Below are 22722 nucleotides of genomic sequence, written 5' to 3'. Positions count from 1 at the left end.
AATTAAATATCTTTAAGTATAAACACAGTAAAGAAGCCAAACATTGTGCTTATAAAGTCCATGTCAAATATTAGAAATTTTAGTTTTCCATGAGTGTAAGAATGGGATGTGATCATCATATTTTAAGTAATTTTAACATGTTCTTTCTTACAGTAGGAAAAGAAATGCAGGACAGACACAGACCATACCTTGAGTCAAATGAACAGTAACATTTTCAACAGTAAAAAGTGTACATGTTTTTAATATGCATTTAAGTGAAACAACAATGTAACTGAGACAGATGCAGCTATTTTTATTATTTTAGCTGGCTTTTTCAGAGCCAGTTAAAAAGTGTAAGGTATTATTTATAGAAAAATATAAACATTACATATTATGAATTTATTTTTGCTTTGTTCACTTAGGGAAAGTTCCCAGAATGATCAGTCAGTTTATTAAGGTAAGAACAATAATTATTTTTAAACAACACATTGGATCAGAGGTATATGTCCTGTTAGGGTTTAGATTCTTATAAAAACTAGGGCAACACCAGCATTTACTTTTTGTACAGGAGAGAAATAGCTTCATGCCGAGCTATTTTGTTTCTTTTTCTTCTTTTGCACTGGAGCTTCCAGCTTTTGTTTCTCTGGAATAAGTTTTCTCTTTCTTTTTGCTATTTTAACCCTTTTAGTAGTCCAAAAATCTTTGTTTATCCTGGCTATTGATGATTTTTCATCTTCTGTTTCTGAAAAAAAAGCAAGGAATTATTCACACTGACTTTTATGTCCAGTCTTTGTAGCCTAAATGGCACAGATACTTATTTGTATCTCATTAAAAAAAAGGGTTATAAATAGCTTTTTATTTTACAGTAGAAAGTGCCATTTATGCTAGTTTTGCCTGTGCAATTAAAATACATAAAGATAAAGTATGTAAATAGATTACAATGCAGGAAAACAACAGCAGAAAACCCAAACAAATCTGAGCTAGACTTCTTAAGTTTGTCCTGCTACAGCGGCCTCACACCTAATTTTGCTTATAGGAAAACAAGACATGCACTTCTATCAACTGTTTTCTTATCTGTCTCAAAAGCTTTGCAAAGGCTTCCTCAGTATGTTATTCCAGTAAACAGAAAGAGAACTTTTATTAAAGTGAAAAGAGGCTTATGTTCTCCAACAAACACATGGGCTTGAGATACTATCAGATTAGTAAGTGTATCTGTATTACTTGCCAGCATAATATCCCCACTTCAAAATACCAGAACATCTTCCAGTGAATATAGGAGAAGCCTCCCACTTGGTGTATTTTATTTCGCAGTCACATTAAGAATTCAAAATACAAAGTTCTATTACCTTGAGATGATGTTGCAGTTTTATCAGAGTTTTCTTTCATTTCTGAAGCTTGGTCAAGCCACACTGCAAGACACGTCAGCCTGGCTTTGGTATTGACTTCACACAGTAAAGATGGCCCATCTCTAATCTGAAGAAAACATAAAAGAAGATTATTTAAACCTTATTTTATTTCTGGCTAAATTTAATTAGTATCTGAAGTGAGAAAGCACCTTACTGCCTGCTTTCATTGTTAGGCAATTATATCACTCAGCTTTTGGAATACAAATATTCTATAACAGATATCAGGGGATAAAGTGTCACAGACATATGGGCAGTGTTAAGAGCATCAACCCACTGGAAACTACTGTGTTAGGATATTCTACCCCTCAGAGCTGGACAGAGCAGCCCACTCAGTTATGCAAAACTTTGCCTGCAGGGAAAGGAATTTGGTGAAAATAAATACAATCTTACACAGAAAGGTAAAGATCACTCTGTCAATTCTGTACAAGGGAACAGAAATGTAAGGTGAAGAGGAAAGAGGGAGATAACTCCTGCACTTAGAAGTAGGAAAATAATCAGAGTGGGTGAAATTAAAAACAGTCAGATTCAGATTTGAAGTGTATATATGATGAGAAATAATTATCTGACCTATCCAAGATACTTACAATAAAATACAGTAGATCCTTTGTAACTAGGCAATAAATGTAAAAATCTATTTGTGATTTTAAGAGCAAACAATAAACACAATAAACTCTAAAGATAAGACATGATTCCTTGTTGAACTGTGTTATTCAGAACTGTTTGAAAATACAGAAAATACAAGTACTCAGTACATTTATGTATTTGAATTTTTCCAAAGGATAAGTTCTTCCCCTGACATAACAACCACCTTCCCCTGCCCACATCACAGACTTTGTGTTTCCAGAAGAGTAGCAACAGTCATCAACATTACAGAAATTCACAGCAGTCCTTAACTAATTACATAGTCATAACATACATAACTGATTAGATAGTCATAAGCCTGGCTATGTCTGATGGGAAGCATGCCTTTACAAATAGTGGAGATGAAATATCATAATATCATCAGATTTTATAGTTTGTTAAAAAAAATAAAAATATGAAAAAAATGAGTGCATAAATAAATGTGCATAGACCTACATCTTTACTGAACATAACATGGAAGAAGATCAAGACATCCACATTTCACATAAAATTTCCTCTTAAAATGAACTCTTACAACAGGACTTTCTGCAATTCTGGTTCTCTGTTGATTTTCTTAAATGTAACAAGCAGTGTAATACACCAACCTTATCAAGATCCAGATTCCACATTTTAATGTAACCGTCACTGGATGCAGTAACAATGACATGCTGTCCTTCTCTTTCAAAACTATAAATATCTTTTATTCTGTGAAAAAGAATACGTTTTTATCTTACAGCATCGCAGTTCACTTCAGACCAGTAAGCTGAGACAAATTAAAGATGAATAGGCAATAGTCTAAAAAAACAGGTTGAACAAAAAACACCCAAGTGACAGGCAGGAACTTGGATCTGCTTTGAGTGCTGTCATTTATATTAGGAGCATTTGTCTTTGCTAGGCTTATTAGGATTCAATTCAGAACTCTTTAGTACTGTAAAGCATACACTATTAGACACGTCAGTGACATTACTGCTAATGCTTTTGTGTTTTGATGAATTCAAAGCAACGTTTGGACAAATATTTGGTATTCAAAACCAGAGAATACATAATTACACTCCTATTGTAATTATTGTAACTGAATAAAACTGGTCTGATTTTTGAAGCATTCTAAAGAGTCAGATTCAGTAAAGACTGGTTAAACACAGACACATACACGCACACTCACAAATTTAGAATAGCATTAGTCTTAATTATAATTATGTACCCTATTGTTTTTGTAACATGCATGGACACAGTACTTGTACTCATACAAAAAGCAAACAAGTCTGTATGGAATTTAGCACATAAATAAATTCACTTTCTATACTAAAACAAAAGCAAAACTCAGCATTGCCATAAATATTTAAATTGTAAACAAATATAGAATACCTGTTTTCATGAGCTTTAAATTCACACAAGCATTTTTGAGAGTCACAGCTGTAGAATCTAATCATTTCATCATCTCCAGCTATGGCAAGGATAGAATCCTTGGAATGGGGAAAGAGAAATGCAAGTGTGATTAATTTCATGTGTTTCAAACCAGTTAATTTCCCAACACCTCCCATTTTTGTACTTACTGTAATAAATCTAAGTGAAGAAATCCTCTTCTCTGTTGTAATGGTGCCAGTGATTGAAGCTGTGTCAAGTCTGTAGATATCCACTTTGTTTGCTATCACGGTCACATACTTCTCTCCATCAGGGGACCATTTAATTATGTGTGCATCTGTACACATTGATACAGAGAATCTAAAAGTAAGAATCTTTAGAAGCTGCTAGACACTGTTTTCTACCTAGACCTAAGAAAATATTCAGTGAGAAATCAAATAAGCTAGAATAAACAGCTATGCTCTTAAATGTTTATTTCTCATTATCAGAATCATGTAAAGAAAAACAAACTGAAACAAATTTATTTAAATGCTCTGACCTCAAATTTCAAGGAAAAAAAGGATTTACTTTAGTGGTACTATATTTTCCTTTTGCGAAATGATTATTATTAAGGACATGAGCTTACATTTGCTTGCCTGCAAAGCAGGCACGTGTAAAAAAAACACTGAGGAAGTTTTCAGTTAACTGACTTGATTAATTCAGTCAACTTTTCTTTACAAGAAAAATAAAACTATCAAATTACAGTAAATTAGTGGATTTAGATTGATAAACTCACTTTGCTTCAGGTTTTTGATGAAGGCTGATCGTCCTTCAACAAGATTCCAAGTTCTGAAACACAACAACAGGCAATGTGCATTCTGGTTAAAAACAGCACAGCAAAACTGAAATCCAATCTGCTGTCATGAGGCACCCAAAGGAAGCTTTTAAGCCTCTCTATGCATTTTTCTGCCTTCTTAATGCAAAAGAAAATGATGAGTTCATATAATGCTTGCACATTATATTGTTGAACTTGTGTTATTTATTTTCTAAACCACTATTTGCAATACTGAGCCCAAAAGGAGGCCAATAGAAAATTGTGCTATTAAAATAGCATTTTATATCTCTAAAACAGGTAACTGCAGCAACATGGAAACACTCAAGTAAAAAAATCACACTAAACAAAACCTGTCACTTTTGAAAAGTTTAAGCAAACTGTGTTCCAAAATGCAAACATATTTATACATCTACAAGTGACTTGTGAAGAGTCAGAGGTCCCAAGAAGAAGGTATGAAGAGCTGGCACTTAGAACTTCAAAAGACAAAAGATGGATCTTTGAACCATTTGATAACAAATATGTTTTATCAGTGTTGCCTAGTCCCAACATGGAATTGTTGCTTATAGCACCTCATTAAGAGTTTTTAAATTATGATTCTCAGCATTCCTTCATCAGTTTTGACTCACCTTAATGTTTTATCTGTTCCGACTGACAATGCTAATTTCCCAGAAGGATGAATAGAAAGAGATGTCACATGTCCCCTGATGAAAACAAAACATTAGTCACATGTATTATTTACAAGGAAAATAGACATGAAAATGTATGTGAATATGAAGATTTAAGAAACTTACTTATGTGCCTTAATGGATTTCAGACATTCCCATCTCTTTGTGTTCCAAATACAAATGAGTCCATCCTCAGCCCCACTCAGTAGATGTGCAGTTCCATAGAACTCCAAAGAAGTTATCGTGCCTAGAAATACAATTAACAATGTTGCACACAACAAACGCTTATTGCACAAATTAACAGAGAATGTACAACTTAACAGAAAAGCTTCTTCCATCAAGGCATGCCAGCTACTACCCTAACCTTGGGAAAATCTAAATTATTTCCTAAGTATTTCTTAAAAAAACCCTCAAACTTTCTTGCTATATTCAATAGCCTGATATGTTCTATCAGGCACCCTTTACCCACACACGTCTGCATTCCATCTGGTCTGTTCTCTGTCAGAGCAGCACTCAAACACCAGGGCAGAGAGCTTCTATCCGTGATAGGAATGCTCCCACGTCAAAGCCCTGCTCCTGACACACAGCTGAATTTGCTGCACTTGCTGCCTCCCCATAATCACCAGATGTATCATACATGAGTTAAATGCAGCTACCATGCTAAGTCTAGCTCCTGGATCTTTTTGGTTAATCAATACTGAGCTAAAAATGACACAGATTTATGTGAAGAACCATTAACAGATGACTGTACCAACGATACAGACAAAGGGCACACCCTCAGCTAGTTTACAGATGACACCAAACTCTGTGAGTGGTGAGGGATGGGATGCCATCCAGAGGGACATGAACATGTTCAAGCAGTGGGCCTGAACCTCCAAGTTCCACAAAGCACAGTGCAAGCTGGTATCAGCACAGGCTAGGGGATGGACAGATTGACAGCAGCTCTGCTGAAAAGGACTTAGGCTTGCTGAGGGATAAGAGGCTGGACATGACCCAGAAATGTGCACTTCCAGCCCAGAAAGCCAAATGTGTCCCAGGCTACGTCTAAGGCAGCGTGGGCAGCAGGTTGAGGAAGAGGATTCTGACCCTCTGCTCTGCTCTTCTGAGACCCCTCCTGGAACACTGCATCCAGCTCTAACAGGTCCCCAGCATAAGAATAATGTGGACCTGTTGAAGCAAGTCCAGAGAAGGGCTGTGAATATGAACAGAGAGACGGAAGACCTCTCCTAACAGGAAAGGCTGAAAGAATTGGAATTGTTCAGATGGGAAGAGGCTGCAGGGAGACCTTACTGTGGCCTTCCAGTACCTGAAGAGAGTTTAGAAGAAAGATAGGGACAAACCTTTTAGCAGGGCCTGTTGTGATAGGACAAGGTAATGGTTTTAGACTAAAGAGGGTCAATTTAGATTAGATGTAAGGAAGAAGTGTTTTTACAAGGACAGCAGTGATACACTGGAACAGCTGCCCAGACATGTGGTTGATACTCTGTCCTTGGAAACACTCAAGGCCAAATTGGAGGGGGCTCTGTGTAACCTGATCTGGCTGAAGATGCCCCTGCTCACTGCAGTGAGGTTGGACTAGATAACATTTAAAAGATCCTCTCCAAGCCAAACCGTTCTGTGACTCTATGTACTTTGCAGTTGTAATTCAGCAGCACATACAGTGAGAAATGTACCAGGTTAACTCCTCTGGCTGCAGCAGCCTGCTTTCACACACTAACTCTTTTGTGTGGTTCATGTACACTTGTGATAAGGCAAGAACACTGGGAAAGACAGTAGCTGGGAGTAGGCATGGTCTAGATAAACCATCCTGATAGAAGAAAAATGGCACATTAGCCATTTGTGGCTCATGACTTCTTAACTGCTTCTTAAAACTACAAATAATTTAAAGCAGCAGCAGCATTTGTGAGCTAATACCAGAATAACTGTTTTTACCTTCTATGTTCAAAAGCTTACCTTGTTTGTATGATCACACCATCATGGCTGCAACACCACCACTACTACAGTCTTATTAGGAAAAAAAAATCAGTCTTCTTCTAGCAAGGGTCAGTTTTTCAGCTAAAATTTTTTATCATTATGGTTTTTTACAAAGAAATAATCTCTTACCATTGTGCTGTAGCAGCGCCCCATGTTCGATCTTCTTTTTCATGTCATAGATTTGGATTGTCTCATCTCTGCTCCCAGTGACCACATATCTGTTATTCACTGCTACTGCTGACAATGAGGCAGTGTGGGCATGATGTGTAAAATCAGGGACGACTGTCCAGGACTGTAAATGAAATGCAAAACAAACAGGTCTTTCTCAAGCTTACCGTAGAAAGCTTCCACTTCATTGTCCTGTAGTTTTATTTTTCAAAAGCAAAAGCTGAAAAAGTATATGTGTAAAAATCAGAATCACAGAATCAATTAGGTTGGAAAAGACCTCTGGTATCATCATGTCCAACCCATGACTGAAAATCCATGGATGGGGACTCCACCAGCTCCCTGGGCGGTGCATTCCAATGTCTAGTCACCTTTGCTATCAAGAAATTCCTCCTTATGCCCAACCTGAACGTCAGATGGCACAGCGTGAGGCCATGTCCTCCTGCCCTGTCACTGGCTGCCTCAGAGGTGAGGCCAACCCTCACCTGGCTACAGCCTCCTTTCATACAGTTGTAGAGCATGATAAGGTCCCCTTGAGCCTTCTTTTCTCCAGATTAAACATCCCAGCTCCCTCAGTTACTCCTCACTGGACTTGTGCTCCAGAACCTTCAGCAGCTGCATTACCTTTCTCTGGACTTGCTCCAGCATCTCAATGTCTTTTCTGAATTGAGGGGCCCAAAACTGAACACAGCACTCGAGGAGCGATCTCACAAGTACAGGGGGAGGAATTATACTTAGCTGTAAGCATAATGGGATCTTACTGAGTTAATGCGCTGTTAGGAGATTAGTCCAAGGATTTAAGCGTGCAAACCGCCCCTTGTAATCAGTGCTGTGCTTAGACGAAACTGTCTCTGCACAGAGATAAATCCCAAGACCAAGAGAGGCGGACTCTCTCGTTTTCCATCACGACAGGCTGGAGACACGCCTTCCACTTGCCCCCAGCCCACGTCCTATCCACCCTCCGCACCGCATCGGCAGGAGCGACCTCTCACGGCAGCCCCCTCGCACGTGGCAGCCCTCAGCCCGGAGGCTCCGCCGCTGCCGGGCGCCCTTCAGGCTAGCGAGGGGGCCGAGTCTGGCGGCAGAGGCCGCGGAGAGGCCGCCCCGCCCCCGCAACGCGCTTTAAGAGCCCCGGCGGCGCCCGGAACCGCGGCTGCGGACGGGCGAGACGGTGAGTGCCGGGGCGCGCTTCCAGAGGGGCGGGCGAGGCATTTCCCCCACGCGCTTCCCCGGAGGTGTTCGAGACCGGGCAGGATGGGGCTCCGAGCACGCTGGTCTCGTAGAAGATGTCCCTGCCCGTGGCAGAGGGTTGGAACGAGATGGTCTCCAAGGTTCTTTCCAACCCAGACCGTTCTGTGCTTCTTCCCTCCCCGCCCCCACCCCGTTCCCCCCGCTCCCGTTACCTGGCCGGGCCGCGTGGCGAACCCCAGCAGCACCTGCTCGTAGCACCCCGCCACCAGCTCCATCCGCCACCGCACGGCGCCGCCCCGGGGCTCCCGCCGGCTCTTCCGCCGCCCGCCCGTCCGCCGCGCTGCCTGCGCCCTTCCGCGCTGGCCCCGCGCGTGGCGTCCGGCAGCGCTCGCTCCCTGCGGGTGAGGAGAATCCCGTGGGAGACGCCGCGGAGCGGGAAGCGCCGGAGGTAGCGGCGAGGGGTCAGGCTGCGCGCGGGGCAGCCCGCGCAGGGGGGGCCTCGCGGGGCGGAAGCGGCTCTGGCGGTGATGGCGGCGGGGAGGACGAGAGGCGTTAGTGCCGGGATCGCGGGATCGCGAGGGGGGGAGGGGGAGTGGTGGTCGGGATCGGGGTCTACTAGCAGGGAAAAGGGGCGCCAACCGATTTATTGTGAACGAGGCGGGGTGGGTTGGGCTGGGATCTTCGCCCTTCCCTGGGTCCGCGGGGGCCCCTGCCTCTCTCAGAGCGCGCGGGGCGAGGAGGCCCCGGCGGCGCTTGGGCCGAGGCATCAGAGAACCAGCCCAGCCCCGAGCCCCGCCGGCTCTTATTGTTATTTCGTCGGGTCGTTTTATATTTTTTCATTAGTTAATTTCTTAATCGCGTAGTACAGCAAGCAGGAAGCGCGGCCCCGGCGCCAGTGTGGCCGCTTGCGGAGGGCCGCGGCCGGGCGGGGCGCACTTGTGGTCGGGCTCTTCCCGTCGTGCCGAGTGGCTCGGTTAGAGAAATGCGTCACGGCTCGGGCCTGGGCTCGGCCGGGGTCACCGCGCTGGCCCCAAGAGCTCTGGGAGGCTCCCTCATCCCCGTGCTCTGCCCCAGCGCCTCGTGTGAGCGAAATTAGTGCCCAAGGAGGGGGAGGGATTACCCGCTATCTGCGTGAGCAGTGTTTGCACAGGCGATTCAGGTCACGAACAGCTTCGCCTACCTTTTTTCCCGTATGAATGCAGTAATGCAAGAAAGTGGGATAAAATAAAAAGCTTCTATGGTGTGTGCGTGTAATCCAATTAAAGATGTGTTTGAATTCTGGAGGTTGAAGCTGTTTAAATGAAAGCTACCTGTGCCTGTAGATACAGTTAAAGCAAATGTAAAAAAAGTATGATATTAGTACACACTGTTTTAACTGCTCTTAACATGTTCTTGTTTTCTAGTGAAAAGGTGAACATAGGAGAGGGAGGCGTACAAAACCGTTTTTGCGCAGAAGTCGGTGATAACCTGCCGAGAAGCAATTGTATCACTTGCCTCCTGATAGCCTCTCGCAACCAGAGTGCTCTGTCGTGCGTGCCATCTTCCATCAGGTCTGCACGAGTGAAAAGTGGTAAGTTTAACAAAAGTTACAGTGCAGTTGTGAATTCAAAAATCAGTATTTCAGTGTTGAGAGCATGGAAGAGTTTATGGTTCTTGATTGAAAACTAACGTTAAAGGAACATTGTTACGTGGATATTTGCGTTAATAGTGACCACCCTTAACAGGAAGAATTTTCTGCTGATAATCAGGCTGGTTTGGTTTCACAATGGCTGTGGGGATGAAGTCTATAGTTATTCTGAATAGCATGGAAGCTCTAATTATGATTTATGGCTATCCTGTGTCAAGTTAGTCTAATCCAACTAGTGGTCTGAACTCTGCAGGCAAGGCATTGTAGATGGTCTGTGTTTATTGCATTATGTGGCTGTGGATTTAATCAGTCCAGATCTAAAACATTATGTAAATTCCTGCATGGAAATGGGAACTAGAACTTTGGCTGTCAAGTATCTGCACACGAGTTACATCAGATGTAAAAAAACTGGTAGGGGTAAAGAGCACCTGTGTGTGAAAGTAAATGCAAAGTATTTTGCAAATTTGTTTTTACCCTTATTGATATTTGTTGGATGACTAGGGGAAAAAGCCTAAAGAAAGGATATTGGGATCAACAAAGATACATAGCTCTTCAGAAAAATGTGTCCACTGGTTTAGTGATGGCAGTACAATGTTATTTGTTGGTTTTGGTTTTGATGGTAATGAGTGAAACGTGTATGTGGAGAAGGCAAGAGGGAGGAGAAAAGGTGCAGAGAAAGATGATGTTTGCTTGTGCTATTTTATTTCTCATATCCTTTAGCACATAGGAAATGTACCACTGCTTGTTTTCAGCTGCATAGTTTGTGGTACAAGTAAATTTAAATTTGGCTAAAAGGGGAAGAAACCAGGGAAGTTGTACAAAACATACTGAAATATCTATCTTTTGCCTTGCTTTTAACCTTCTGGATTATTGGGTTATTTATGTTGGTATATCAGAATTAAGGGTAAGGTATAGGGGACTTAAAAGATCTCTAGAATTTTCTAGTGCTTTAGACAATCAGAAAACTTTGTAGTCTGTTACAGTTTAGGACAGCGAATATTACATCTAATCATAATCCTGTTGGACATATATCCTTATCTCCAGTGTTTCGCAGTGACAAGTCGGAACTTAGCTTTTTAAGTTCTTAATTAATAACATTAAAGCATGTGGTGGGATGAGCATATTTAAAAGTAATTAATATTGAGGATAAAATCCTTCATCTTCTTTTTCTCCCCTACTTTTTTCAGCTGAAGGAGTGTAATAAATTGAACCTGCGCAGTTTTACTATTTGAGAAAGAAGACAGTTTGAACCATGGCAAGCCAGGTAAGATCATTTAGTCAGAAATACAGGCATGCAGTGCCTAAATGGATTCCAGAACCATACTCAGAATTCCTAATAAATGTAAAGCTGACATAGCTAGCTTGCTCTGAGTTGGATGTTCTTTTAGTCCTAAGACTTCTTCCAGCAATGTGGTAATTGGTGGCTGTCCTCAGGACACTTTATTGTGTCAACTCAAGCAGGTTGGGGGGCGTTACATTAAGCTTTGCAGTTGGCATTATTTGAGCGCGAGTTCTTCTGAAGGACCTTGCGCATAACAGTCTTTGTATAAGATACATGTGGAGATGTTATAGAGGAAGAACATTAAAGCCTGCGTAAGTAAATGCTATGGAACATCACTCTTTATTTTTGGAAGTCCTTGTTCTTCACAATCTTCATTGAGGAAGGCAACTGGTGTTAACAAGGCTGCTTCTCCTCCTCTTTTGTGTAGTTACCCCACTGGCTTCCTTTTTGAGCTGTGGTTTTTGGGGTTTTAGTGTTGTTGGTTTTTTTTCTTAATTTTTCTCCTTTTTGGTTTTTTTTTTTTTTTTTTTAATTCCCTGAGAGGCACTTTTTATGCCTCTTTCTTCTTGGCCTTGCATCTGGGTTTGAGTTTTCCCTCAGCTGATCTAGTGCCTGTTCCTGGTCTGCTTTCTCCTTAAATTCCATTAATTGGCCTCTTGTTGTTCCTGGCCTGGGAGAGTGACTCACTGCTGGGAAGTGAGGAGAGGCATCTCACAGAAGAATTCCTAAGTGAGGGGAGATAGGGACAGTGGAGATTCCTTCTAGGCAAGAGTGACGGTTTCCCTGCCTCTTCATCATGCATATTGTGCTGCGGCAGGGTTTTTTGCATCCTGGAGCTCAAGCGGAACACAGTCCAGTCCTGAAGCTAATTAACATTTAGGATTGGCGAACATCAAAAGGCTATCTGGTTTGTCCCTAATTCCCAGAGGAAGCTGTCAATCCTTTAGCCAGCTTGACAAGTCAGGGGAATATGGCTGTTCATACAATCCTTTGGCTCTGTTATTTTTGCCAGGCGTTTTCCCCAGAGGCTGCTTTCCCTCATGGGAGGCGGAGGGAGAAATGGGACCCCAGGCTTCTTTCAAGGGCAAGGTGAATATGGGGAAATCACCTGTGGTGATGGGGAGTGGGAGGGAGGAATGTAAATGAGGCTAAATACTATAAAGGTCATTTTTTCTCTCTCTACAGGACTTGATGGCAAAAAAAAGAGAATGTCTCCAGGCCTACAGCTGGTGGAGAACACCTCAGAAGAAACGGAAGAAAAAGAACAAAATAAAACCAGGAAGAATAGAGTTTGTCCCTAGTAGTACTAACACAACCAGGTAAAGAGCTTTAGAAAGGAGCATCTCTGACCCTTTATCTGTTTAAATTGCTAATGACTAGTGAATGTCATCAATTATTTTAAAAATAGGCATGCCTGCTGCCTAGACACTAAGTATTGCTTATGGAATTGTATGGCCATTTGAGTAATGATTTTTTTTCCTGGTTTATCTTATAGTCGCTTGAGGTGTGGTGTCAAAATAGTCCTAGCTCTTTGAATTCTGGCTGTAACTTAATATTTTTTCTTGGTGTTTTGGATGTCCTGCCCTTCAGACAACAAATAATAGTTTCTAAAACCAACTTCTAAAAAAGATTCTTTGATAAATTTGAGTCTTTATTGAAATGCTTGCAAAAGTGGTAGAATGGGCTCAGAGAAATTAAGACCTTGCTGGAGTGATGGCATTGCAGTTCTGTACAGTGCTTAGCAGAGTTTTGCAGATAATATTCTCTTCATATTTTATCTCCTTATTTGTCCAGTAATAACTACGTGCTTGTATGTTAGGGACTTTAATACTGACATAAACTGTGTTATTCTCAAACCAAATGCTGGTTCTCTTATCTTTTTAAAGACCGGATTATTCAATATTTGTTGGGGAGCTGACTCCAGAAGTAGATGATTTTCAGCTCTATGACTACTTCCTAAAGAGGTACCCTTCATGTATTGACTGCAAAATAGCAACAGACCTGCTGGGATATTCCAGGTAATGCCTGTGAAAATGTGTTCATGCTGTCAGTATGTTTGTTGCTATAAGTAATATATAAGAACTTAGATTTGAACTGGTTTTGAGTTTTCTTCAGAGGCAGGAAGAGAGACTATTCTCTGGCATTATTTTTTAACAACCTAGATCCTTGGGGTTCTGAAACTTTATGGTTAGTTTTAGCTAATTAATGTGTTAAGATTCAGTTAAGCCAAATGCAAATCAGCATGAAAGCGGTTAGATGGTGGGAGAAAGGAGAGCTCTGCATGGACATCTGTGCTTGCTTACAGCAGTGTGTCCACTTAGCGCCGTCCTCAGGACAAAATAATTCCCTTTTTACATGCGGAACAAAAGTGTAAGGCCTAGCAAATCTTAGGGGGTTGGGAAATCAAAAGACTAGTAGTAGTAAATAAAGCTTTGTAGATGTTACACTGGCCAGGCAGAGAGTGAAGCAGGGATAAGTGAATTTGCTGTTCAGAAAACACTGGCTGTAATGGACTAATTCAAGAAACCAAGAAACTTAAAGAACAAACAAAAAAAAGGAAATCTGAGAGAGCAAATTTAGAACGTTAGAGCTGTAGAGCATAGGAATGGGTTAATACTGATATATTGAAAATACTGAATTGCTGTAAGTGCAGAAATATATAATCTGGTTTCTTACACAGAGAGCAGTTAACATATATTATTTTGCTGGCTTTCAGCAAGTTGCATCTTAATGCTATCAACAAAGCTTTTTGCTTCTGGCCCAAGTTTTTAATTTTGTGAAAGCATCTTCTGTGCATGCGCACATGCCAGAGAGGTTGCTTAGGTAATAGAAGCTATAGTAGCTACTGTTTTCATGAAGACAGAAATTGAATTAATTGGCTTTGTAACTGTTATGAATACTAGAATTTGTTTTCTCCCTTTTGAAAATTGTAGAGGGTATGCCTTTGTCAGATTTGGTGAGCAAGGTGATCAGATGAGGGCACTGCAAGACTGCCAGAATGCACCAGGTCTGGGGGGAAAACGAATCCGGCTGAGCATAGGAATTTCTAAAAGGTAACAAATGAGTTGTGCATTGATAAAGTAATTCTGAATAATTGGATTCTTTTAGCTCTGCCTTTGTAAAGACTGTGGCCCTTGCTATAATGGCTGTACAGGATGCAAAATCAAAATCAAGAAGCATTATGTTTTGACTGCCTGGATCCATCAACCTCTTTGAGGATTGCTGGGGAAATGCAACTCTTGAGTCTAGCCAGATTTTATAACTTGGGCTTAGCTGCTGTCGTGACCAGCCTTAATGCTTATGATAGTGAAGCTGAATGTATTTGTAAGTGTTTCATGTTTGGGCCTGAAGAAGGTAGAAGGGGCAACAAGTGTTTTATTTTTTTCTAGGAGGCTCTTCTGGGCCTTTCCCCTTGGCTTAGACAAGGTAGCGCATTGTTAGTTTTCAAGTAGGCTGGCAGAGGAAGGAACTCTTTAGTGGGAAAACACAGAATATAGAGGGGAAGAAGCCAAAGGAGATGTTGCTTGAGCAGTTTGTTTAGAATACTGCTCTTTGCTCCTCAAGTGATTAGGGTAGCAGGAAATTGAAAGTTGATTTGGTTTGAGAGGGTTTTTTTTTTTTCTGTCAGATCAGTTCTCTGTCATTTAGACAATCCAGTTAGAGACTTGATACCAAATTTGATAAACTGTGATCCAGAATACAGACAAAAATAGAATTGTCTATGAAACAATTTCAGTATATATTCATGAGGTTAGCTTGTGTGTTCTGTTGGAAGGCTAAAAATAACAGCTCCTGCTTCTTTTCCCTGGATAATTTTGCCATTGTTGCCTCATTGCTTTGGAACAGAAATGCCCTTACCCAAGAGAGCACTGTCCAGATTTGCTTTCACTAACTTGCTCTGAAAATTAGGTCCCAAAAAAAGTTTTCTTCACCTCCGCTATCCAGAGGAATGTCAGCAGTATTTTTAGAGGTTTCTTTCCTACAGAGATGGATGTAGGAGAGAAGTTGGAAGCAGAAGACTGAGACATTATGAAACATCATTTATTTACTACGGTAGTAAGACAATAAAATGCCTATTTATTAGAATGCATGTGTAGCTTCACAGTAATGAAGCAGAAATGTAGTGTGACTATTGACATATGCTCCTTTAATCTACACGTGTTTCTGAATGGCTGACTACTATGCTCTCACAGCATCCAAAGATACAGCCATCAGAGTAGTTTGTCATTAAGTCGCATTGAAATTATTTCTGAGCTCCTTCAGTTTGGGGCTTTTTGCCAAGACCACAATCTGAATTTTCTGTAGCAAAGTGGAGATAAAGAGACATTGGGCGCTGCAAACATAGGAGGTCTGCTTGTATATAATCAGTGAAGAAATGTCTAAGCATAGGGGATTTCTTGGAACGTGTAGCTGATTTATCCCAATGTTTTTCGTGTGGTGTATCTCTGTTTTAGAGCAGGCTGTTCTTGTTCATTGATACTTGTCATTAGTCAACTTGAAGTTGCCCCAGGGAACCATCTGCTCAGGAGAGGGAAAGCAGTGAAAACTAATCACCTGGGCCTTTGGTCTTCATAAGTAATAAGTTTTGTAATTTTCCTGCTGCTTTGGCTTCATTCTGGATAACAGCAGTGCTGACTTCACCTGACAACTAAGCTTTGGCAACTGTTCATGGACCGAAACTTGAGAAGGTGAAGGTAGACATGGTAAATTGACAGGCAGTGTCAGATGCTCCTCTGATATAGATAATCTGGATTTACCCCTTGTTTCTGGATATAACAAGATTTTGTGTTAACAAAACAAAAGATGGAAGGACTAATTAAACATTTCAAGTGTCTTTAAAAACGCAGTGCTTGGTGAAGGTCTTTGATCTTCATGAATCTTTTTTTTTATTAGTAGGTTGCTTAAACAATACCAAAAGTATCCAAACTGAATATAGATAAATGTAACTCAAAATTATCTATAGAAATAATTACTTTTGGCATTGGTGAAGCATTTGCTCTCCTCATAAACATGAGGTATATTGTGCTGTGACATAAGGCTTTGGCAACTGTTTAGGAAAGTTTCCTCAGATTTGGAAGTGTGTTTACAGTTGTTTGTTCTCCAACTCTTAACTGTATATACCTTCTCATGTTTCAGACTGAAAGCAGAATTCCAGCGGTACCAGTCATACAACTATAATGATTATTATCAAGATTATCAGAACTACTATTCACAGTGGAATTACGATCCTTATGCTGACTACAACTACAGCTCCTATACTCCCTATGATAGCATGCAAGCTGTTGGAGACTGCTCCTTAGGAGATGCTGTTATGGCTCCAGCTGTTTTTGAGGTAAAGATACTACACAGTTAATTTAAGAAAACCCCACAATTAACAAGTCATATGGATAGTGTAAATCAAGCAAAAAAGTCCTAAAACTGAAATCATGCCGTCAGATAATTCTGAAGGTTATGTTCAATGTTTTGCATATAACTGCTTGAGTGCATTTATAGAATTAGATATTTATGCAGTTATATTTGTTCATGTATGTCAAATAACAGTTCTAATAGCAAGTTTTTGCAGTGTTTCTCTCATCCTGTTTTTTTGATGTACTTTGCTTAAAGCAAAGTGAAGAATAGCTGTAATTGTTCAACTAGCTGCCCTAGATATGATCATCTTACAAGTTCCAAAAGTGCATTTCAAGTGGAACTATACATGGTTTTCTCAAAAAAACTCAACCAAAGCATTAAAAAGCAACAAACACCCCACAAGAAACCCTTCCCCAACAAATGCCACCTGCTCCTGCTTATTTTATAGCTGTGGGAGGAAGGCAATATTTGGGAGCATAACATTATTTTGGATTTGTGATTTTTTCTGAAACTGACTATGAAGACTTTTTTTTTTCTTTTTTTTTAGGAAGCTTCAGCTGTGACTGAAATCAATGATGACCTAATAACTGAAGGTAATGATGATCCTATTACAGCAACTTGAATTTAGCCATACTTCTGTCCTTTAACAATACAAGCCAGTGACTATTGGATAAAGAATGGGTTATAGCTAAGATGAGGTAGGATTTTAAAGCTAATAGCGTACACCATGTCAAGTAGAATGGGACATTGTCAACAATGCTTTGCAGAAGGCTTCTTGTAACTGCCTTCTTTCTCTGTCCAGAGTGGTCTGTTGGAGAAGGTACTAATCTTTGTATTGATTCTGTTAAGTTGTATGTTAAGCTCATTAGTAGAGACATTTTGTAATAGTGTCCAAAAATTTTATTCCAAAATCTCTGCTTGATCTGGAAATACCAGTACAATCCTCCCATTTGACTACGTTAATTCCAAAAGAAGCTGGACTTGTTAGCTTTGTTAAAATTCTAGGTGAATAAACATCTCACTAGGTGTGTTATTAAGTTTGTTAAACCGTTAAATTTACCTAAAGTACACTTTATTAGGCATTTACTTCAGGTTTTCGTGTGCAAGCCTCCCAGGTTCTGACACTTGTACTTACCAGACTTTTATTTTTAGATCCACAGCTGTACTTGGATGTTGATGAAATGAACAGACAATTTATGGAGACAAGTGAAGAACTCTATGATGCCCTCATGAATTGTCACTGGCAGCCTCTGGATACGGTCACTTCTGACATCCCCTCTGCTATTTAAGTGTCTTATATAGCATGACCGTAATGACCAAGGTGCTAAAATTACATTTCTTCTACATCACCCTAGATCATAAGTTTTAAAGCACAATGATAGGTTGGGTTTTTTTTTTTGCTATGCTTTTGGCAGTTTCTGTAATCTTTTTTTTTGTTTTGTTTGTTCATCACTTGGAGCATCTTGAAATCATGTAAATATTCTAGAAATGTAAAGAGTTCAATGGGGTCTAAAGGTAGACTTGCCTGTGTAAATAAAATTTTGTTTCTGCAAACTGGCCAGCAAGGGATTTTACTTACATATGCGAAACACCTTCTCCTTCTGGCTTGTGGAGCTTAGCTGGAGGCAGTAGGGATATTTCACTTGTCTTTGGTATGGGCATCATCACTAGCAAGAACTAGATCTCACATACTTCCAAGATGCCTAGGCAATCTTAAAAGCTCTTAATCTTAACATGCTGTCCAGTTTTAACATACAGAAGGGTAAACTCAGAGCTGCTGTAGCTGCAAACATTCCAAAGACTAAGGATAACTACTCATAATTTTATTTCTGCCCTTCTTGTTAGTCTTCTAACCTTTTACAGCAAAGAAACTGTTGTAATATAATACCTGTTCTTACACATGAAAACCCTGGGAAGAAAAACCCATCAGGAATTAAAGTATCCCAGTTCAAGTTCAACCAAGTTGCACCCTATCCTAAACATCTGTTATTTGTTCAGTCTTCGTGCTCAGATGTTTCATAGTGATGAGGTCTATAACATTTTAGGATGACAGTTCTCAGTATTCAAGTCAAAAAAGGTTAGGGGAGATGGCAATGAAGAAAGTTCTGCTTGAAGATAGCAACTTCCGAGTGGCTTCCTCTAAACTATTATTATCTGAAAGGGTATAAAGTATTTTCCAGTTCACAGGGTCTTAAGCTCCTGTTATTACTTAATGTACACAATCACATAAATTCAGGCTGGAAACAAAATAATATTTTTTGAAGAGAAAAAGGTATAAATTACAGCCAAAACATGTGAAAGCTACTAAAGCTACTCAAGGCATTTTGGGACTGACATGTGTTTTGGGGGCAGTTACTAGGATGGCAGGTTTTTTTTTCTTCAATGGCTTAATTACATTGAAGTGGTGGTAATAACCTGTATGCTGTTCTTAAATGTGAAACTAGTACTGCATTGCAGAGTGATGACTTGGCACAGCAGGTCCCTTCTATCTGCTCACCAGAATCTCCTTCTTTTCACAGTTTACTTTCAGCTGGGATTTTTTTAAGTCCCACCATGAAATACAGATGCACTAAACTAGAAAGGTCTCCTGGTGTGATATAGGAACTTCGATTCTTCCTGAATTTTGTGCATTGTGTATGTAGAGAGAAAACAAAAGCTGTTAATTTAGGCAGGGAGATTACTGTCGCAATCTTGGAACGTTTTCCTGCTTTGGAGAGAACTAGTTGCAAAGTTGCTGAAAACTGGGATTTTTGTACATGACTGTTACCCTGGTGTGAGCTGGTCAGTCTTTAGAGAGTCACAGTAGGGAGATTAATAATGGGAATGTGACAGAAAGTGGAATAAATGAAGCAAAGAGAATCTGGATGAGGAAGGGAATTGTGTGTCTGTATAGAATTGTTTCACAGGATTGCAGGAGGAAACTCAAGAAAGTAGATGCAGGCCGCTTGAATTTGGATGTGGGGGTGTTAAACTTTCAAAACCATGCTGGATTTGATGTCACTTCAGTTGTAGTGCACAGTTGTGGTGCTTGAGCCTGGTAGTACAAACCAGTTGCTAGGCAAAGGATTTTGTATCTAGCAAGCACCGTCATCACAAGCTGGAAGATTATAACCCAGGCAGAGACCTGGAAGCTTCCTGCTTTGAAGTGCATATCCTGCTTTGCATAGCGTTACCTAACACCATACTTTACTTGCAGCAAGTAATTTGTGGAAACCTTCCATTGTGTTATCAGATCCTAAGGGTGCATGTCGGCTTGGTAGAAATACTATAGAGTATCCTCAGATTTTTAGCTTTTGGGAGGTTGATCCATGTGTGAATTATGTAATAAGGAGCCCATGTAGTTGTGTGATTTCCCTTTGATTAGCACTGTATCACCACAGCACATAAACCTCAGAGTCTGTAGTCACTGTATTTATGCAGATTTTACATCTTAGCAAGGTCTCCACACTCTGTATTAGAGACTGTTTTCAGACATGCACCTTCTGTTCTGGGCTGTAAAGTACCCAATAGTGAAAATACTGTTTATAAAATGTAGTGAAAGAGATTGTTTGGGCCATTAGTTGTGCAAACCTGAGAGATGTTGGGGCATATATTTTCTTTAGTCAGCACAGAAGAAAAGTGAGGTGAAGGGGGAGTCTGCTGGTTGCAGCCTGTGTGATACTGTTTTAAATAACTCTCTTCTTCTGTCTCCTGAGCCTTTCTAGTCTATACTGCTTACCATTTAGGAGTGCATATATGGAATCAAGATACTGTGTGCAGCACACATTCTTTACTGTAAATGCACACTGAAGAAAGCTTCTGTATTGGTGTAACCACAAATTTGGGAAAAAATTAGTGCATCAGATCTGCTGGCATTCATTGCTGACACTTTTAACTGAGGAAACTTCCAGCACTGGTCCAGCTACTGCCTAAATTAGCAAGCTTACACAAAGACCTGAACATGTCCATCATACAGATGCCTGCTCTCAGTTCTACAAAGAGCTGATTGCAGTAGAAACATAAAAAAAAGTACTGGGAGCAATGTTTTCAACACGCTATTTCTCTTTGGTTGTGTTTTGTCTGTTTTACCCAGATGAAATGTTGGGTTTTTTAAGTCTGATGAAGGGGCTTTTTTGAAGAATATCTTAGTATTGATTTTATAAACTCTTCATTTTACCTAGCTGTGATAGATAGTGCCTTTACCTAAAACCCACTTATTTCTTGAAGAAGAGTAATGTTTTTGTTTTCCACTTCTCTGAACAGAACAGCTTTAGTACCGTGGTTTGAGGGGCTAATGATCCTGCAGTCAGTAAACAGGGAGAAAAAAACAGGCAAAAAAAGAGTGAAGACTGAAAAGTGTTCAAAAAGGTTAAATGGTACTTAAGCCGTGAATGTTTCTTTTTGCAGGGATGCTCTTGGACCAACAGCTTCTTTCTAGTGCTACCTCAAAGTAACTTGCAGATAAAACTCACAGGGAAGATTGATCAAATGGTGATGATCACTATCATTCTGCTGGAGAGATATATATATATTTGCCTTTTGTTTTGTCTCATTTTTATGACATTTATTTAACTTCAGTGACTCATGTCAATAGATGTTGTTTGACTACATCAACAAGTATTTCTGAGTCATGAGTTTCTTTAAAGGTATGTCACCATACTGTTCTAAATAGGTAAAATAAGTAAATAAAGCAGCACTTGAATTTACAGAGCAAATGTCTAGTGTAGCTGCATTTGACATGTATGTGGAAGAGAAAATTGTGTTTACAGCTTACCTTAATATTCTCAGCATGCATGAAGAAGGAAGCTTGTTTTCAATTTGTTGAGCTCCTACCTGACCAGCACAGGAATGATTTTATTCTGTTCCACACACAGGTACCATTTTAGAAGCCAGCATTGTCACCAATTAATGTTATGTTACCAGAGGGCACTGTTGCCATCCCCTCTGTAAATCTAGCTCTTCCCATAATTGAAGCACATTATGCTAGCATTCCTTCCCGTCCTCTTAAGCTGAAAGCTGTCATGGTAATTGGTTCTTGGACAAAATGAGTTGCAAATCCAGGCAAAAATACTGGTTTTTGTTTTGATAATTATATTGATGTAGATCTTGACGTCCCCATTGTAGAAGCAGACCATCATTCTAAAATTAGTCAGCAGCTGTAGCACACCAGCCATTTACACAAAATGAGGTGGTTCTTGCAGGTGACTACAAACAGGCATGGTCCACGATAGGGATTGTTTATCACTGCAAGTCATCCCCTGCATGTAAAATTGTATTCCCAATTGTGGGGCAGGAGAGTAAGAGTGTAGTTTATGAGGAGAAATGTTTGGAAAGTAATTCCACTCTGCTGGGTATTTGGAATGGTTATTTCCTGTAGGTAATGAAAAGGGGACAAAGAACTTAGGAGTTAAGTCATGTAAGAGAACTGGGAGGACCCTGACGAAGTTCAAAAAAACCCAGTATGAAGCAGATATGAGGCAGCACAAAATTCCCCAGTACCATTTCTTGTTACAGTTGTTCCTCTGTAGCTGCTGCCTGTTTACATTTCTGTATGCTTTCAGAATCACCTTTCTTTGAGCTCCCCATAATTCCCCCCACACCTCTCCTAGCTCCCCACACCCTTTCTTCACGTGTGTGCTGGGATAAATGTAGGTTGGTGGGTTTTTTTGGTGGAAGGAATGTGTGGTGCATCAGAGCTCTGTCCTGAGTAACGTTTCTATTGACATGCACACAGGGAAGATACTTGTGATTTTCTGCACTGCTCAGCTCCATCCTTTCCACGGCAAGTTGATAATAAAAATAAAACATGAAACCATACATTTTTCTCAACTTTACCTTCACTAAGATAAAACCCCGCATTTTTAAGTATTTTAACTTTGTAATAGGAATGCACTCTTCCTTTTGAGGAAGTAAAAGTCAGGGTGAAGCTTTCCCCCCCTACCTCCTTTCCACATGCCACCACTAACCGATGAAAAACCTGCACCTGCTGTTTCTCTTGCTTTCACAAACCCAATCGCTAGTGGCAGCAACGCAGACTTCCCGGTGCCGTTTTCCCTGCCGTGTTCTCCACGCTGTTCCTCGTCACGGACAAGGGAACCATCCCCCTCATGCTGTCCCTTTGGGGAGGTTCAGAGTGGAAAACTTGGGTCCCGGGGGGCACAGTGTCAGAAAGACAGAGGCAGGTTCTGCTGGGTGGTGCCAAACAGTAGGTCAAGAGGCAAGGGGCAGAAACCGATGCACAGGAAATTCCACCTAAATACGAGGGAAAAAAACTACTGCGCGAATGACTGCAGACCGCAACATGGTGC

General features: G+C 40.5%; 2 protein-coding genes across 7 annotated transcripts; one reads left to right on the top strand and one right to left on the bottom strand.

Moving 5' to 3' along the window:
* Window positions 1–223: 223 nt before the first annotated feature.
* On the bottom strand, window positions 224–8529 carry PAK1IP1 (PAK1 interacting protein 1). The gene is made up of 10 exons (XM_009086766.4): window positions 8390–8529; window positions 6951–7113; window positions 4974–5094; window positions 4809–4883; window positions 4144–4196; window positions 3560–3705; window positions 3372–3469; window positions 2612–2711; window positions 1326–1452; window positions 224–721 (listed from the first exon to the last, which is right to left on the bottom strand). Exons 1-10 carry the CDS (start codon window positions 8450–8452, stop codon window positions 561–563), a joined length of 1107 nt encoding a protein of 368 aa, XP_009085014.1. The 5' UTR covers window positions 8453–8529; the 3' UTR covers window positions 224–560.
* On the top strand, window positions 7980–21122 carry LOC103813527 (tRNA selenocysteine 1-associated protein 1). 6 transcript variants are annotated; one of them, XM_050970753.1, is made up of 11 exons: window positions 8586–8728; window positions 9581–9747; window positions 10992–11068; window positions 12099–12175; window positions 12272–12405; window positions 12973–13104; window positions 14020–14139; window positions 16223–16418; window positions 16983–17028; window positions 17588–17756; window positions 20822–21122. In XM_050970753.1, the coding sequence occupies exons 4-10, from the start codon at window positions 12146–12148 to the stop codon at window positions 17722–17724; spliced, it is 795 nt and encodes a 264-aa protein (XP_050826710.1). In that variant the 5' UTR covers window positions 8586–8728; window positions 9581–9747; window positions 10992–11068; window positions 12099–12145; the 3' UTR covers window positions 17725–17756; window positions 20822–21122. The 6 variants fall into 6 exon arrangements, with proteins under 6 accessions (XP_050826711.1, XP_050826712.1, XP_050826713.1 ...); XM_050970754.1 differs by lacking the exon at window positions 8586–8728 and adding an exon at window positions 7980–8157 and having other exon boundaries at window positions 17588–21122; XM_050970755.1 differs by having other exon boundaries at window positions 8478–8625; window positions 17588–21122.
* Window positions 21123–22722: the final 1600 nt, after the last annotated feature.

This window comes from Serinus canaria, chromosome 2 (genome assembly GCF_022539315.1).
Source record: "Serinus canaria isolate serCan28SL12 chromosome 2, serCan2020, whole genome shotgun sequence".
In the NCBI taxonomy this organism is placed as follows: domain Eukaryota; kingdom Metazoa; phylum Chordata; class Aves; order Passeriformes; family Fringillidae; genus Serinus; species Serinus canaria.
This window is presented reverse-complemented; position numbering and strand designations above follow the sequence as displayed.

Coding starts and splice junctions, on each gene's coding strand:
- PAK1IP1 (XM_009086766.4), bottom strand. CDS start 8,452: ATGGAGCTGGTGGCGGGGTGCTACGAGCAGGTGCTGCTGGGGTTCGCC. Junction 4,884..4,973: donor AAATCCATTAAGGCACATAA/GTAAGTTTCTTA, acceptor TGTTTTCATCAG/GGGACATGTGACATCTCTTT. Junction 3,470..3,559: donor CTTCACTTAGATTTATTACA/GTAAGTACAAAA, acceptor CCCCATTCCAAG/GATTCTATCCTTGCCATAGC.
- LOC103813527 (XM_050970754.1), top strand. CDS start 12,146: ATGGGACCCCAGGCTTCTTTCAAGGGCAAG. Junction 14,140..16,222: donor AGCATAGGAATTTCTAAAAG/GTAACAAATGAG, acceptor CTCATGTTTCAG/ACTGAAAGCAGAATTCCAGC. Junction 16,419..16,982: donor TGGCTCCAGCTGTTTTTGAG/GTAAAGATACTA, acceptor CTTTTTTTTTAG/GAAGCTTCAGCTGTGACTGA.